At 37.6% G+C, this 19,200-nt stretch overlaps 1 protein-coding gene across 1 annotated transcript in view; it reads right to left on the bottom strand.

The window, feature by feature from the left end:
* GABRB3 (gamma-aminobutyric acid type A receptor subunit beta3) overlaps positions 1–19,200 on the bottom strand; it is a 109,598-nt gene that overhangs the window by 22,694 nt on the left and 67,704 nt on the right. Inside the window, exons 4-5 of the mRNA XM_042810308.1 lie at positions 6,198–6,418; positions 770–852 (exon numbers count right to left, since the gene is read on the bottom strand). Coding sequence (XP_042666242.1) covers positions 770–852; positions 6,198–6,418 — 304 coding nt within the window. The remainder of the gene's footprint in view (positions 1–769; positions 853–6,197; positions 6,419–19,200) is intronic.

The following is a 19,200-nucleotide window of genomic DNA, read 5'->3' as shown; positions in this document are numbered from 1 at the left end:
ACAAAATCACAGATCAGTCTGATTTAAGATATCATACACATCTAGACTGATAACAAGTGCATATTTACATTGGTAATCACCAGAAAAAAATGTGGATTATTCTATAAATACAGATAAACATAGCTGGGGCAGATATTTTCCAATCACACTGAAGGGTGTGAGTCACACTGTTTCCATTAAGCTTCTGCAGTGGACAACCCCAGCTGAATATAGAGCATGTACTAGCGCAGACTCCAGCCAGTTGCAGAAATGGAGCAGGAACCCTTGAAGCAGAAACATACATCTGAATATTGCAGTTCTAGGACATGACTAGGTGGAAACGTGAGTCTGGTTCTATGTGGAACAGACCTACAAACCATAAATGGGGCTGATTTGAGAGCCCAGGGGGTCCTGCAACAAGAGCATCCATGCATAAAAAAAGAAAGAAAACAATATCACAGTGATCTTCTTCTTTAAAACGAATCTGATTAAAATATGAATGTTCATTCTCTTGTGTTTACAATAAGCATCCAGTCAGTGGCTCTGCTAACTCAGGCTGGAACAACAAACTGCTGCATTCTGTCCTAGACCTGTTCTCCTAGGATGGATCCTTCCGTAGAAATGTATGAATCTGTATGTTTAAAAGGTCAAATAAATAAACAGAAGCAGATGATAATTACTTGATTCACACCATGGTTACAGACACCAGGGAAAATGTTCTGTATTTGTATAAATGGAAAACTACCCCACATCTGTGCCAAGTTTTACATGCATCTTCTTATGTACGTACAGCTTTCTATTTCGAGAGTACAGTTCTGTTCATCTAGCGGGTATCTTCTCAAGTCCATCATACAAGCTGCAGTGGTTGTGATTCTGAAATACAAACACCAAATAGAATTGCTATACAGCTTGTAACCCTTTTTTTTTTTTCTTTTAATTGCTCTTTTTTTTTTTTTTTTCTCTCACAGTGAGGACTCTCTTTGAAGAATAGCTTTACATAATTAAAAATCTGGTCCATACTTTTACAATGAGCAGCAGCTTACAACAACAGCAGATACACTGACCTCAACGGAAATACTCACCAAGACTTACACTCATGTGACCAGTCCCTTTGGGGCTCAATGAACCTATCTGCATATGCAAATATTTCAAAAACCTTTGCTGAGATTAAACAATATGACTTTATAGCAGAAAACACAAGGCGATAAAAGTCTGCTACAAATGTCAAAATTGTAAGAGCTGTGTGAATAACCCATTTATTGTTTCTGTGGCAGCTGGAGAAAAACAGCCTGAAATGTTGAAGAAACACTGCAAGTCCAGCAAAACGCTTTGGTTTAAAGTTCAGTTTATTTCTCCAGTTTTCAAAAGTAAATTAAAAGAGACTTTGCAGTGAAATGTTATATTGAATTTTCAGTTTTCCCCCAACTCAGAATACATTTTTGCTTTTTAATTTCCAGTGCTGGCAATATAGCACACTAATGATGAATTTTTAAACCATTTCACTACTGATGAATTTGCATTTTTAATCCAACTCTTCAATACCAAGAGTGTCAGCAACACACACACGAAACAACTTATTAAGAGATTCACAAAGCATTTGTCCTTTCTTTTCGAATTAATGGACTGACATAATTAGTAAATTTTTTTTTTTATTATTCAACTTTTAGAAAGATACAACTGTGTGCACTAACTTGTGATTAACCTCCAGTTTTATTTCAGAATACTGCTGAGTCATAGTTGTCGTCGTAATGGATGGATCTCATCATTATGGATTATCTCTTATCAATCTCTTTTTAGTGCCTTTATATGAATTCCACATTATTTTCTGGGCCTCATTAGGTCCAGTCTTTACTGATCCTTTTCTAATTTAAACACGGCATGGACCTTGTACAGAGTTAATTCCTGAACAAATAATATTCTGGTGATAATTTATGCTAATATCACAGAAGGGAAAATGCATTAAATGCTCCTCGAAAAGATGGGACTCTCAATTTTAAGTTTTGTCCATGTGCTTTTTCTGTTTAGAACTTTCTGTTTCATCCCTTGGGCTTTTGAAATGACAGCCATCTAGTTTGGTAAACTGGTTTAAAATTCATGGGCAGCATTTACAGATGAGAGACGTAGTTAGAAGTTTTTATTCAACTCTCATGCAATAAAATGCCCCACATCTGCTTTTACTATAAATGTCTCATCCAGTTCACTGAGAAACAGAAGAAAAAAATGCTTTTCCTGAGCAAATAGCTTATTTCAGGTAGATAACTTCACATAATATCCAAGGGAAGGGAGTTGCAATATCCCCTCCAACCATCTCACAGTATAGTAGAAGTCACACCTCTATGACTGTGGAAAATGATTTTGTAAGAAAGCATTCTAATTTCTTTGTATGGGGAGAGACAGTTGTATGGGCAGAAAGGCAACGGGTAGGTCAAGCAACAAAAAAACGCTCAAGGATATATTTTCATTTGTGTTTTACCAGCAGACAGTGGAAAGGCACACATTGGATCATTGTCCCTCTCAGCCTAGGGCAGGATTATGCCTCTGCCACTGCAGTCCATTCTATGTGCCCTCAAACTGCCCGTATATTAAGTCCCATAAGCTTTCAGGTATCACGTATTGATTACAGGATGACTTCAGGTCAACCCACCTCCAGCTGTCTGCTGGGAGATGCCCTGGTTCTATACAGGAATCTGTACATTCCTGCTCAAGCATCTTTTTATACTATGTATGCAGTATGTAAGATTTTAATTTCATAAATAACCAGCAAGAAACATACAAACAAAAAGATACAGTTAGATGTAGAAAGGAATAGGTTTAGCAGATTTACTCAAAGTAACTTGAATGCTTAGAGGTCCCCGCTGAATGAACTTTCAAGCAACCAAATTTAACTTGCACGAATGCTCAACAAAAGCAAATGCTAATTTCTCTAACTTGTGCATGCTACCAAAAAGAAAAGGTTTATTATTTATGGGATGGGATGCTTCCTTACACAGCAGGACAAGACTTCAAGAAGTCATCATTACAGCAGTGACAGGGAAACAATTACAAGCCAGATAAAGATAAAGCTGAACACAGATGCACATATATTTTGTTTGGAAGCAAGAAACACAATATATTTTTAATTGTTAAAATTCTCATTCTGATTATCTGTCCTCTGGATATAGCTTCTCTTATCTTCCCTGTTACTTTATTATAGAATCATCATAGAATCATAGAATTGGATTGAAAAGAACCACAATGATCATCTAGTTTAACTCCCCTGCTATGTGCAGGGTCACAACCACTATGTCAGGCTGCCCAGAGCCACATCCAGCCTGGCCTTGAATACCTGTAGGGATGGGGCATCCACAGTCTCCTTGGGCAACCAGTTCCACCCTCTGAGTGAAAAATTTCCTTCTAATATCCAACCTAAACATCCCCTGTCTCAGTTTAAAACCATTCCCCCTTGTCCTATCACTATCCACCTTCTTAAACAGCTGTTCCCCCTCCTGTTTATACACTCCCTTCAGGTATGGGAAGGCCACAATGAGGTCTCCCCAGTCTTCTGTTCTCTAAGCTAAACAAGCCCAGTTCCCTCAACCTTTCTTCATCGCAGAGGTACTCCAGCCCTCTGATCATCTTAGTGGCCCTGGACTGATCACCTTTCATATATTGGTAGATTGTACAGGGACACCATTGTTGATGTTCTAGGAGGTGCTGCATAAACAACTAACAGAAAAATGCTCTCTATACCCCAAAAGTTTACAATATAAATCAGTCTAAGTGATACAAATACATTTTATTTGACTGGGTCATGGTCCTGACAGATAATTTGATCCTCTCTTTATCTTAATTCAGAAATATATTCATCCAAAAAAAAAAAAAAAAAAGTCCAGCTGCAACATCTGACCATCACAACTAACTTTTCCATCTTGTGAACATCTATCATGTTTTATGTATGGGTGATAACCACGTGATGCCTTCCATACAAAATAAATACATTCCTCCACTCCATTTATTTATTAACACTGTACTGCTTGAGAACAAGAAGTCTACATATGACAAGTGTACAAGCAGTGGAAAAGACTGCTTTTAATTGTCAGTCTATAATGCCTTTGTTTCTGTTTTGATCTATTATGGAAAAAGCCATTGTACAGTCCTAAATTTGTCTACTGTTCTGAACAAGGTGGGAAAAAAATAGTATGATGCTCAAAGAAATTCCCCATAAACAACTTATACTCCAAAAGGCTACAGTCCCATTCCCTCATCTTCATAGACTTTTGCTGCAATAGCAAACTGTTTTTTTCTGAAGTAGACATAAAACTTGGATAACTGAAGGTCAAGCATTTCAAAAGTACCATAGATTCCGCATTATTCAGAAGAGAACACAGAGCCCTTGTGGCCTAAGGATCACTTCTGCTATATTTCTTTTGAGGAACTGCTTTGCTCTGTGGATATTCTATAATCGGTTGCAACCCTCCAAAATTTCTTCTGTTATTTTCAGTGACCCCGTATTTTGTGGCACATAAAACTCCAGGTTCTGGTCTCAGCCCACAGGATGAATCACTGTCTCCAGCCTGCACCTTGAGACCAAGGCCACCAGGATGCTCTCAAGACACAATGCAAGAAGAAAAGCTAGTGATAAAGCAACATAAAACTGAGCTCTTTGGATTAGGAGAGCTAAGGGTTAGATATTTTCTTCCACCTGATCAAAGTATTATTTGTTTTGCCAAGATTTAATTTCAGACAGTAATTCTTCATTAAGTAAATCAACTGCTTCACATTTAGCTAAATCTGACCACAAATGCTGCATGTTGTTTGAGAGCTTGTAAAGAATGTTGCCACACATGAGACACTGTTGAAATCCCTGTCAAGTGAGTACAATGAAGTCAAGTGTTTGGATATTCCCATTTTGCAGAACTGGACACTATCCTATTCAAATATAGTTTAACAGAAAATCCTTATCTGGATGACTCCAAATATTTTTAGAACGTGCCAGATATACTTTTATGCATTATTATGACCACAAGGATTCTAAACTCCATTATTTTTCATTACTTTGCTTTTGGGAATGATTCTTGAGATGCAGTAATAAAAACAATAGTATCTTGCATCTTTTTTTATATTTAACTACCTGTGAAAGAATCCTATGCTTGCAGTGCTCAATACTGCATATAAAGTACACAAAATTAAAAGCTCATTTTGCTTAAGTTAATTTTAAATACATTTTCTGAAAATACTAAGCTTATTTGAAACTTCTTACTAGGTTGAGACTATTTTTATTTTGTCTTGTTTTAATTTTGTCTACAGATGTGTGGGCTGTAATATAAAAGGAGTTAAAGGTGATTGACCAAGACCCAAGTCAGACAAAGAGTTCACCCACTCATTAAAAAACAAAACAAAACAAAAAAAAACAAAACAGGTAATATTCTGATACTGTAAATCTAATCCATGTGCAGCACATTTCAAATCTCATTCATTTTTATACTTTGTCCCACAGTTAAAAATGTAAGAAAACTTACTATGATGGAAACAAAGTTTACATTACCAAAGACTTGTTTTGCTGATATTGTGCAAATCACCAGAGCATACAGAATTTACCTGTCCAAAGAAAGGAATTTTTTTTATACCACTGAGTATTCCATCAAGTTTTTTGGCTTGTTTAATTACGTACATTTATTAAGGCGGGGGTTTTCTGGCACTCTTATTCATAAAAGTTATGATAGAAAACAAAGAAAACACAGACCAATCCTAAAACACAAGATCATGTAAGGATGCTTTGTTGCTCTCGTTTGAAATATAAAACGCTGTAGTGCTGATCCCTGTTTGAAAAAATTGCAGAAGGTACATAGAGGCATGGTCTTAACAGTACTGAATCCATTTAACCAGCACTGTTTGTAGCTTTCTTTTTCTCTATAGAGAACATATGCACACACATTCAAACCTACTGCCTCTATTTTGAGCAAAATGTTCAGGTTTACAATTAATATTTGCCTTTCTGCTTCATGCAGCCACTGGGCTTTCCAGATATGGCAGCTCTACATAAACAGATAAAACCTGACTGAGAATGCTTCTGGCAAAATTAAGAAACATTGACTGTGTCATTTATTTTCTATGGGCATCTTTCAGAGTTGCAGGGAAGGTTACATAATATGCTGCACACTGTAATAACCTTGTACCAGGAAACAAATATCAACAATACATAACAATGGCTGTGAAATCTTCATCACGAAAGTACAGACCTGAGGCCATAAAGCACCGTTCCATCTGGATGAAGGCGAATCATTCGGTTCTTCACAGTAACACCGTGCACAAATGATTTCTTGTCATTTAAGAAGTAGGTGTCAGGCACCCAGAGTTGATCTGCCACTCGATTATCAAGCGTCAGGTTGAGAGGTATGCCAGCATATGCCAGTCTCTTATCTCTCCAGTACTGTTGAAAATACATAGTCAAAGTGTAATCCTGGTAAGAAGAAACAGAAGTACAATAAATAGTCAATAATTCATGGCACAACTAGAAGAAAAAGTATTTTTCTGTCACTTGTTTACTTCACTGCTGCTTTATTTTTTATATATGTATATATAAAAAAGCTTAATCAAAATGTTAAATATTCCTATCAGCTATTAAATGATTCGAATAATTCAAGTATCATTGTGGTCCAAGAAAGATTTTCAAAACCTTAAGAAATGCAGCTCTTACTGTTATCTTTTGTCTTTTTCCTCCTTTTCTTTCATGCAGTCCCAAAAATTACCTAAAAATGATGATTCTGTGAAATGATAAGCAATGTAACATAACAATACTATAGTTTTCCCTATTTTCAAAACTGATAGATGAACTGAAAAACCCTAGAAGTATTTGAAAACAACATTCAAAATCATATTCTAAAAACTGGTTGCCAAGTTGTTGCTTGTGTATGTGCTTTTGTGAGAGACTGCATCTGGCAGGCACATAGAGCTTTGCTCACCAACAGCCGACATCTAATACGTACTAATGTCAGTGTTTGGTTTTCATAACTTTGCCAGTAGAGGTCTATGGGGTCAGCTGTAAGCTGTGATCGCTAAGCCAACTTAATATCCAAAACATGGATATAGAAACCTAAATGATTCAGCCTGAAAATATCAGTTTTTTTTCAGAATATGCTAACTTGCTTAGGTCATGTCATGATAACGCTTTAGACAATATGCCTCACTCAGGCTACTATCAAAACGCATAAAGGTGCATGGGAGTGCTTCCAAGTTCAATGTCAGCAAAGATGAAAATCACATGAAACAGCCAGATTTCCTGTTTGAAACGAAAAAGCTTTGTTTTCTTTCCCACATGGTTTTCAAGGTGTGGAAGAACATTTTCATTTTTACATAGCCTTGTTTAAGCAAGAAATAAAATAAATACACAACTAAACATAATACACTGCATATGGAAATTAATGTTTGAAATCAAAGAAAACACTGCTCTTAAGTCTAATAATATTGCTGTATTTAACAATGATAGAAACGGGACAGTAAGTACAGGTCATTAAAACTCTGATTTTCAAATTAGAGAAGTGCTTTAAATGAAAAAAATCTTCCCAAAACACTGAGAAATTTATGCCATCTCCAAACACATTTAAATATTTAGCAGCAGGTGTGCAAACCACAGGATACCTGCATTTGCATCTGGTTCTACAAGCTGCTGATACAAAAGCCCTCAGGCTTGCTGCTTGTTTGGGAAAAGGCTGCTTGGAGTTTTTAAGTACAAGTGTTGGGAACAGACCATTCCTGTAATGGGTCTCATGTGGAGACAACCCAACTTTAGGCAGTGATCCGACTCTGTTTCCCTCAGCCCTTAAAGCTTCTTCTTGAAAGCAAATGAAACTCCAGCACACCTTTCGCTCTCAGAGACTTTGCACTGTTTATTCAGTGATTCATTCTCTCTAATGGGGTAGCTGCTATAGCTTTAAGAAATCAATTTTAATTGCTTAGCAAATAAATCATTATAGTTATCAAGGGCAAGCTGTTCCTATTTTAACAAACCTTTGAAAAGAAAGGACCAGCAATGGGAGAAAGCAGCCCACATGCAACTGCATGAATGGGAGCTCATCCTTTAAAACCCAGATCTGAGATGACTGCCCAGGAGTATGTGTGGCAGTTCTTGTTGGAGGCTCTCTGCAATGGGACTCACTGTCAGTGCCCATCAACCAAACAGCACTCGTTGTGCCTGCCCTGCTCCATTAGGAGGAGCTCAGTTCCATGCAACCAGCTTGTTGATGCTGATGTACTGGAATGAGCATCCTCCACCAGTTTCATTTGGGCTTAATTAAAGCTTGTTTCTATTAACATTCTGAATTTGTGTGTCTGAGTTTTGTAACTTTTGCAGTCTGATATCAAGAAAGCTGTAGACATAAAGCTCACTATGTATAAATGTGCAAAATGCAAGACAGAAATAAAGAAATAAGCTGTCCCCATATGTTATTGAAAGGAGTGAACCTAGATGGCACTAGAATGTGACAGAAGCAGTACATTTGTACACAGGTGAGTTTTAGGCTAAGTTCCTTTTTCCTTTGAAAAAAACAATACATGCTAACAGCTAATGAATGGATCAATTAACTAAGTAAAATATGTGCATTAATATAAGCAATGACATTCCCTCATTTTATTTATTTAACCAAAGTTTACAGTGTCAGGGAAAAACAGAGAAAGGAGTTTACAAATTGAATAAGAGCCATGCTTGTTCACCATTACTCTTGTTCTGATAGCTTATAGCTACAAAAGCAGCGGCAGCAAACATATTAGAACAGCGTTGAAACTTTCTGGTTGCACAAACAACTACAAAGTTCCTTAGGGCAGCTCTACCAAAGGTACTAGTGGAATCTAAGCATATTAAAACCTACAAGGATGTCATTCTTTGACTAGCCAATTTATGAGGTTCTGTACCCACAAAAGAAATTTTCTCTTTTTTCTGCACTCCAGATGAAAATGATGAAAATGATGGTTTGAACATGGACTGGAAAAAAAATGCAGGTAACATTTTTCAGGTAAAATGAGAAAATGGATTTTTACTCCTAGGTAAGTAGCCCAAAAAGTTTATTTAGGATCACCTTCCTTCAGGGATGCTTATGATGACTACCCCTGATATAGTGGTCAAGAAGGTAGATGTCTGAAGTCAGAAGAGATTAATCCCACCACAGCTTCTGTCAAAGATGATACAGACCTTCCAGCTTTACGAAATTCTAACTACTGCACAGAGCAGCAGTCAATTTCCTCAACTGCAAAGACCTTCATAAATCATATTTTTTTCCCTACGATACCAGAACACGTTCAAGGTCCACCCTTCCCCCTCTCCAGTTCTTCATACTAATAGATAAGTCAGGTCAAGAATGATAATAACAAACAACAACAACAAAATAACGTTCAAAAGCCCTGACAGAAGAATGAACACAATGCTTCTGAAGCACATGAAAGATTTTAGTTTACATATTAGCAGGAAATTCTTTACCAATAGGGCAGTGAGACCCTGGCACAGCTGCCCAGAGAAGCCAAAGGTGCTCAAGACCAGGCTTGATGGGGCACTGGGCAACCTGAGATGATGGGGGGCAGCCCTGCCTATGGCAGGGGTTGGGGCTGGGTGGACTTTAAAGTCTCATCCAGTTCAAACTATTCTGTGACTGTGAAATGTCTTCAAAATGGGTAAAGCTTGACTGCACAGGCAACAAGAGACTTATTTTACATATTCAAAGACCATGGACCATCTACTGCAGTCATGTCAGTAATGTAAGGAAATACAGATACATTGTTGTTTTTTCAACACAGTTTCCCTTGGGAAAAACAAAAGAAAAAACTCAAATAGCAGATAATACTTGGAAAAAAATTCAGACAGAATGGTAAAGAGGCATCCAGCACAATTTAAATAGATCATAATATAGCTATTTTTCATAAGCATTATCTATTATTTCCAAATAAGCAAGAATTACATACAAATGTTATAAAAGTTAACTACGTTCAAACAAATGTTTAAGTCTTTCCTGCATTATAGTTGTCAGATTGAACATAACTTGTATGAAGTACGACTATGACTTGACTCACTTCAGACAGGCAGAAACATTGTACTGTACTCCAGAACAGCACCTTACTGCACTTGCCACTAATTAACCACTAATACTAATACAATGCAATATTAAAAACAAACCTGTTTGTGTACCATCACAGTGTTGCCTATCTTTAGCTTCTCTGTCCTCCACTCAATAAAAAAGGAAAGAAAAAAATTTAAGCGTAGTTTGTTCATCAAAATAAAATTAAAAGCATTTTAACAGAAATAGGGATCCAAAATTGATGATCACTGTTTACAGTTTGCTATGCATTCAGAATGTAAAAGTTATCCATTAGCTGTAAAAATGTTTTTTCAAAATGACTGCTCAATAGAACGCTATAATTAATAATTATGATGGAATACTATAAATATGTCAGTTAATCAAAATAAATTATTCATTCAGAATAAATGTATTGAAAATTACTAGAAACATAAAAAGGAGTTATCCAAAGTGTATTCAATTTCTTGAGAATATAGTTCTACATACACTTGATAATGCAAATTCCTGTCTTAGATTTGCATTTGGATATAAATTCACATAGTTTTCTTGACCAATAGACACTGTAATTATTAACATCAGCTAATACACGATTATTTTTTGGCTGAGCTAAATAAATACTCATTCAGTGGATAAAAAGATGTAAGAAAATCCATGCCTTAGCTTCCATGTAAGTAAAAATTACCTTCCTTTATGTTCCAAAAATTAGATATGGCCACTGCAATATAAGGAGCTATTTTAGAAGCACTGATGATTGAGTTACTTTCTTTCCAATAAGTCCGAAGTGAATTGCAAACCCAAACTCATGAATCCTATGCATGACAACACAGCTGTAAATCTGTTCCTCCACTACAAACAGAAAAGACCTGAGAAATAGTTCATGCACACATTAATTCAGTTACACATTATTCAGTTAAACATGAATAATAAAGACATTCAGAACGGCTAGCCTTAAGAAGTCAGAACTTACCAGCAATACTATTCAAGTGTCTGAGCTCATCACTTACATGTTTTTTCTGAGAATTCAAAATGTTCTAAAAGGTTCAAAAATATTCACACTATAGAAAAACACTATCCATTATATTTTACCCATTGACAATTTGATTAAGTTCTTTACAGAGAGAGTGGTGAGGTGCTGGAACAGGCTGCCCAGAGAGGTTGTGGATGCCCCGTCCCTGGAGGTGTTCAAGGCCAGGTTGGATGGGGCCCTGGGCAGCCTGGTCTAGTATTAACTGTGGAGGTTGGTGGCCCTGCCTGTGGCAGGGGGGTTGGAGATTCATGATCCTTGAGGTCCCTTCCAACCCCGATCATTCTATGATTCTGTGATTTTCCCAATACAAAAATACTGTATATAACTTTGTCAGTTGTCACTGAATGCCTATTGCTTTGCAAAGCCTTTTACAAAAGAACTTTCTGGTCAGAACCTTGTACGAGACTGGTGTTAGTAGCTTATGAGAACTCGAGTGAAGGAGATGGACACATGCACACAGACACATGCACACATACCCTCTGTTGCCAAAACATCTTCTAACATTTTGTAGTCTCCCTGTTATGTTTAAGATTCATCTCACCTATGAGATCCTGATTCAGAATTCTGTCCAACACCACTTGGAAACTCTACAGTAATGACAGGTTACAAACATGGCACATTTTCTCTACAATGTGGATAAAATATTCTTCTGTTAAGAAAGTACAGTGTTAAGGAATCTGTTACACTAATTTCACTTTGATCCTCTGTATATCCATGTTATATTCATATCCTTTATATGAAGTGACCATTATTTTTTCCCATTTCTACTGAAGCACAGGGAGTTATAGATAGGTATAGGAAATATTTAGCCTTGAAGAGCCTATTTGATGCTTCAAAATGTAGTTTTCCAAAGAAATAAATGACAATCCGCATCACTCTTGTCCTTTCCCAGCCTTTGGCACAAGAGTTCCCAACTCCAAAGAACCGGTTCCCCCACCGAGCATCTCTTGGCACTCTGAGAAGGTTGCCATACCAACCAGCACTGGGCTTTCTGCACACATGGTTGACATAGCAACCAGCCCCAGCAGCATTCTCCCCTGCTTTCTGGTGTGAAGTGGTGGTCACTATCAGAGAGGAGAAGCTTCTGGGCAGGAAGAAAGGGCGTAATCAGGCAACGTTCACCTATGGCTGCCTCATAGCGTGTTCCTGCTGCAGCCATGGGAGCTTACCCTTCAAAAGCTGGACATTGGCTTCTTCCTTTATGTGTGCCTCTGAACACAGTAAGTTTTTGGGGATGCCATCCTAATCTTGGGATGCTCTTTTTATCCAGACATCAGAGCACACTAGCTGCTATGTGAGCAAGGACTCGGCTAGAACTTTGGCAGGCAAATACGGAGACAGAAATAATGCAAATATTTCTGACCAAGGACACGTCAGGACAAGATGACAAGAAAGCTATCTAATTCTTCACAGGTAGGGGGAAGAGTACTTAGAATATTTTTTCTCTGATTCAGAGTATTGTAGGTCTTGACACCAGAGACTTTTAAGTAACCAGGAGCTTCTATTCCCAAAGGGCTGATCAAAGGAAAGCTAATGTACACAAAAAATTTACACATTGGGGATATAATGCCTTCCAATATGCTGGCAGAAAGCTAGCTAAAAGAAGCATACTATACCCTTACAGAGCTGCCCAAGATTGTGTGGAAAACTGCAATCAAAACCCACTTGATAACGGACAGATGAAACATAAAAATCACCACCTGATGGAGTTCTCAAAAAAAAAAATAAAATAAAAAAAATAAAAAAATAAAAAAATTAATGTTTATGTTATACACTCAAAAGATAACAAAAAATGAGATTAATTAATAACATATACAGTCTAAAAAAACCCAATCACTCATCAGAAAGAAAAAAAAACAAACTAGGCTTAGTGGAATACTGAACCTGTTTCATGTAGAAGCAATTTATTTATTTTAGAGCTGACAGGACCTCAAGAAAACAGGTACATTTAATTGCACTAATTGAAATCCTGCTAACAACCTACAGGGAGGAAAAAAATCAACCTCTATCAGCTGTCAGCTGGTTCCCACGATTGAAGCAGCTGACCTTACAAAGATGGGAACTGACAGGTAATGGAGTGTTCCTCCTACACAGTCACGGGATGTGCCACCACTGAGTTACAGAACTGAGCTAGCGCCCTAAAATCTTAAAGCTATGGGATTTCTTGCCAGCTATGAGATAGGAGCAGAGATTAGAAATTTGGGATCTGTTTGGTACTCATTTCAGAGAATGTCACGCTTCTATGTTATTCTTTCCAGAAATACGTCGCATTATAGCCCTCTTTGACATTACCTGAAATATCAGTAAAAATCTGAAGGAAAAGTGAAATAAAGAAAGCTCTACACATTGACGCTACTTGTCATATTTCTTCACTGCTTTCTGTTTACATCTAATCCCGTTAGTGTCAGTAAGGTGTCCCAGGACAGCAGTTTACCAACTACTTCCATAGTTGTACGTACACAATTGCATTTATGGTCACAGTATTCAAAACACATAACTCTGTGCCATTCTTATTTGCTATCACAAAACATGAAAACCATCTAAAATCATCTTCAGTGAAAGCCATATTTCAGACTGAAAATTCTGCAGTCTTTTTTCCACTACAGACTTGTCAAAAGACCTTTTTAAAGAAACTTCAGAACTTGTGTATTATTTTTTTAATCACTCAAGAGTTAAGAAATAAAACAACGCTATATTTAGAAATCGAGGGCTAAGGAAAACATGCACTTGAATGAAAACTGAAATACATGTCTGTTCTCATCCACACTTTTTGCTTTAAAAAAGGAATATTTACTCCAAAACATCTTAAATTTTCTCACCTCCAAATCTATTTATTTTCTGACTTGGGAACCAGCCAGTCTCACTGGTGCTAAAGCATCAAGGCTGATGCCCAAGTTTCTACTTGTTGTCTGTGATTATCTGAGCCACCAAATTAATTTCCAAATTAAAGGAAATCCTGTTCAAGAAAGGCAGTGTGAACAAAATGCCATTTGAGAAAGCAAGTGAGAATCTACTGGCCATCAAATGATTTTACAATGCGTAACTTGAAACATTCTCCATGTACATAGCAGTACTGCAGCACATGCTGTGTGGCTGTGGTGGGCTCAGAGATGACACACAGACTTCGTTGTCCCCAGCCTGCCCAGACCCCCAATATTAACCCAGGGCCACCAGCCGCTGCCCCAGGATGGCCACAACAGGGCTGGGCTGCAACTCTTGAAGGCCTGTCCTGCCTGTTCCTGTCCCATCCTGACCTTGGTCTGACTGTCTCTCTGGGGGCTGCTCAGTGCTGAAGCCGCCGTGCTGCATTCAACTATCTGCTCCGGCTCATGGGGGCTGTGGGACAGGTCCTGGCTGCCAGGGCAGACAAGGGGTGCTCAGTCTCTGTCCATTCTGTCGGACCAATTACTTACATTCCAGCTTCCCTGACTTCATTATTTCACTCTATCAGTAATGTTAAGTCCAATTTCACATTCTGCAGTGATAAAATTGAGATGCACAGGAAGTCAAAAGGAAAATGATGCTTTTTCTAGAATCTCATTACTGAAGGTAGGGTAAACAGATCATGTGACAGCTGTACTCTTAAAACTTGTTAAAAAAAAAAAGCAAAATAAATTAGTTTAAAAAAGACAAATGCTGTACCTAAAAAGAAATACTGCAAGCATACGTGATATTCAACCCCCACACAAACTTCTTGCTGTACAGATGCTTGTGAAAGAACTGGAAAAGAAAGCATACCCTGCCAGTGCCCTTTAAAAAATTAGGCTGAGAGATTTTAAAGGAAAATGGCTTGCTGAGGAGATGTTTCCCCTCCTGCATGTGATCTGAACACTCTGCAAAGAGCTGCTAATAGTTTTTGTAATTAGGGAAGCAAGATGTATCATTGCAGAAATAAGTAAGGAGGGTTTCAAGCTATGCTGTTGCCCAAGTTCTGAAGCCACAAACAGAACAGGCTAAGCGATCAGCATGAAACGCATATTTAACGACTGATCTTCCAAATTTCCAGTTTTAATACCATGGCTTTTTTAAGCAGAATTCTCTGACGACAGCTGACACTCCCAGGGGTTTCTATCTACTTTGAACACTTAGAGCAAAACTGATCCTGCTGTGGATTGTATGTTGGTTACTTTCCTCTTCATCTATCTACAGTAAACATATTTTCCACAAGGCTATTTTCTGACAGCAGTACGTATGTGCAATACAGGATATCTGCACAAAGGAACATTTGTGAATGCATTCTGCAGTGTTCACTTCAAGTGATTAAACACAGAAAGCCACTAGATGTGTACTGCAACTTTTCTCTTAATGTAGTATCAACTGAAAGGGCAGAAGTAGATATTCCTACTTTCCTGGAATCTTTGTGAAAATATTGAGAACTTTGTACTTGGTCTATATATTTCACTTACACATTTTTCTCTCACTAGACAGTTAATCTGTAAAATTCTGTAAAATTCTGTAATCCTACAGAAAAATTACTTGCATACACTTGAGCTAAGTGGATGTGCTGATTTCAGTGACACTCCTCAAATGCAAAATAAGTCAAGTTATCAAACAGCTGGATTCTTCCTACCACAGGTACAGCCTATAAACACTGTTCAGTTATCTACCTAATTCATACGCCATTGTCAGATACCTTGGACACGGCAAAACACATTTAGGAGTCAAGAAATCATGTTCCCCATCGGCCTTTCGGTGACCAAAAGTATTAGTAAGGTACATTATATGATGCTGCTTTCAGCCTGAGATTATTGTTCTGCAGAGCCCTTCTGTTAGAATAATCAGCCTCCTCAAATACGAATTATATTCTTGATCATCTATCTCTGCTCTTGTTTCAGCAGTGCTTTTTCATGCTGACAGTAGAATCAGTCTCTCAGACATCAGTGTGAGGATGAAAGGTTTAGACACAACTTTTGGAACAGACTAAGTCTGTATAGCTAAACAAAGTTCAGATAAAGCTGCTGGGACTATGAAATTGGAAGTCAAGAGAAGGGGGCTGAATTAAAATGCAGAAAAAAATCTAGCTTTGAGTGATGAATCATAAAGGGCTGAAATGATAAAATATTTATGTCCTTGAGATAGAAAGGAGGTGGTAAAACTCATATAGGACAAAAGTTGAGCTCATCTTAAACTCAGAAATACTATTTAATTATAGCATAGAAAAATAAGCAACCAGCAGCTACTGAAATGCTACAGTAAAATGAAGGAACTAGGATAACTGGTTGGAAGTGAGAATATTGATGTAATATGAACATCAGAGATTTAATAGAAGCAAGCAATTCATGAGAACACAACACAAAGCAAACTATATAGGCAAGAAAAAGAAAGATACATTGATAAAGAAAACTTTGCATATATGATTTGTATGGATTAAAACTCCAGGCCTACAAAAGTAATAGAAATAAATTGCCGCTGCCTAATCAAGATGACAACGGTGTCAGTGAGGTGCAAAGAGAGATCTAAGAGGCAGTGAAAACACAAATTAGTAATTAAAAACTTCAGTCACCCTCACACAGACTGGATAAATGTCAGGTTGGAGTGCGATACAAGGCTAAATGATACCACTGGTGATTGATTCGTTGAAGTGTTTTTGGTGAAACTTGAAACAAAACAAGACTTGGTTGTGAGCAATGCATAAATAATGTGTCAAAAAGCTGCTAGAGATTACTTATACCATAACCTTGATGGAATTGGGAAATGATCTTTTAAAACCAAGAGAAGTCTAAAGTTTTGTAAAAATAATATTTAATTTCAAAAAGTAAATCATACAAGAATTAAGAAACTTGTTTCCAAATTGAAGAAAAGGCTGTTTACAGTCATCATAACATGGGCCTCTGTATATAAAAAATTACTTTTAAGTAAAAAACAAAGAAAGATTGAAATTTCACAGCATAGTTGAGATTCAAAAGAACCTCTGCAGATCATCTAGTCCAGCCTCCAGTCTCCACGAGGGCCCTCTAGGTCACATATTTCTGAAGTCCAGGTAGACAACATCTACTGCTCTCTTCTCATCCGTACAGCCAGTTGTCCCATTACACAAGGCAAGTATGTTGTTTAAACACAATTTCTCTTTTGAGAATCTATGCTGAGTACTCCTGACCACCTTCTTGTTTTCCACATGCTTAGGGACGGCCTCCAGGATTGTTCCATCACCTTTCCAGAGATTGAGGTCCGTTTTGAAGACTGTGCTGACATTTGCTTTCTTCTAGTCCTTAGGCACTTATCCTGATTGCCATGACCTTTCAAAGATGAAAATAGCCTAGCAATGATGTCCAGCAGCATTCTCAACACTCATGGATACATCCCACAAGAGCCATGGTCTTGTGGATGTCAAGTTTGCCTAAACAATCTCTAATGCAATCCTCCTCAACCAATTAAAGTCTTTCTCTCTCCAGACTTTCTCCCCGGTCTCTGGTTTTCCTGAGGGCTGTCTTGGTAGGTGAAGACTGAAGCAAATACAACATTCAATATCTCCATCTTCTGTGCATCTGCTGCCGCCAGGATCCCTGCTCCACTAGTGGGCCCCCATTTTCCCTAGTTTTCCTCTTTATATTGATGTATTTGAAGAAACCCTTCTTGTTATCCTTGGCATCCCTACCTAGATATAATTCCAAACAGGCGTTGTCCTTCCTCATCACTTGTCTGTTCCTATATTCACCCAAGCAGCCTATCTTTGATTCTACCTCTATAATTTTATTATAAGGGAGAAATGCATTTAAAAATATGAAGTCACATCTGAACAAGAAGAAACAAATAAAAAGATAAACAAAAACCAAACAAAATCCAAAAACAAGCCAAACTACAGTAATGATCTGCTAAGAGCTTATTAAAAAATCATCAAATGGTCTTTGTAGAACAACAAAGCCATGGATTAATGACCAGACAAAATACAAGAAACAAACATCAGAACGTAATAGTCAGTTTTCACAACAGCAGAGGTCACAAGCAGACCTGAATGAGGTTCTGTGCAGGGCTCCATTCCAGTCATTATCCTCATAAAAAGCACAGACAGGGGATGCACATTAAACTATTTATATTTGCTACAGTATTTCACAGAACAGTAAAAATGAAAGATGCAGAAGGATAGCAGCATTCTGAATGCTTGGTAATTATAAAGATAAAAATCAATACTGATGGAAAGTGAAGGAAATAGTGAAAAAAGTAATCCTAATTACAGAAGGAGTAGTAGCTTCTGAGTTAAGACCACTCCAGAAAAAAAAAAGTTGTGTTACCAATCAGCAGTTTTATGAAGAGATCAGTTCTACATTCTGTGAATTCAGAATAAGCAAACAGGATATCGAGGCTGATTGGAAAAGAAATTAAAAAAAAATCATTGTACCACAACTTTTTTTGTGAATTTACATACTAAATACTGAATGCAGATATGATTCTCATCCCTAGCAGGGCAGAGCATAGCAGTGTCCCAAGAACTGCCAGAAAGGATGATGAAAGGTTCAGAACATGTCCTACATAAAGACAGAACAAAACACAGAAGGACTTTTCTGCATGGAAATGAAGCAGCTAAGAAGTATATTGTAGATATCTGTACAAAGATCAATGTTGTGGAAGAGAACTGCAGAATTGCAGAATCACAGAATCACAGAATTTCAGCGGTTGGAAAGGATCTCAAGAGATCCAACTGAATACAACTCCCCCAAAACTTCCACATTTGTGAAAAAACAAAGAGAAGCAGAAGGAATTACCAGATGTTGAGTTCAAAACACGTGAAAGAATCCTTCTTTTCATACATATGCATGAAGTTGCATGTGTTTAAACTGGGCAGCTCTTACCCACTACTTGACATCAGAAATATGCAGAGGTCTCAGAAACCCTTGAGCTGTTGTATAGTTTGATGCCAAGTGAATATCAAACACATACCACAATTTATTCTAGTCCTATTCTTCTACTCTTCTTAAGCCTCCACCGTTGGCAAGAGTTGGAAATAACACACCAGGATGAAATTTTGGTCCAAATCAACAACATGGCTTTATGTCCTTATCTTCCTGAAGTACTGTATTGAATCAGTTAGAATTCTGCTGCACTGTTTGTGAGCTGGTGTGATTGTCCCACGGTGTTAATAAGCACTGCTGTCAGGGCTGACAACTTGCTATTCCAGGGTGAATGGAAGTAGCAACTGTGACCTGGAACACTTACAAA

Source organism: Centrocercus urophasianus, unplaced genomic scaffold, assembly GCF_019232065.1.
Source record: "Centrocercus urophasianus isolate 14NV4802_14NV808 unplaced genomic scaffold, USGS_Curo_1.0 seq_12, whole genome shotgun sequence".
NCBI classification, from domain to species: domain Eukaryota; kingdom Metazoa; phylum Chordata; class Aves; order Galliformes; family Phasianidae; genus Centrocercus; species Centrocercus urophasianus.
This window is presented reverse-complemented; position numbering and strand designations above follow the sequence as displayed.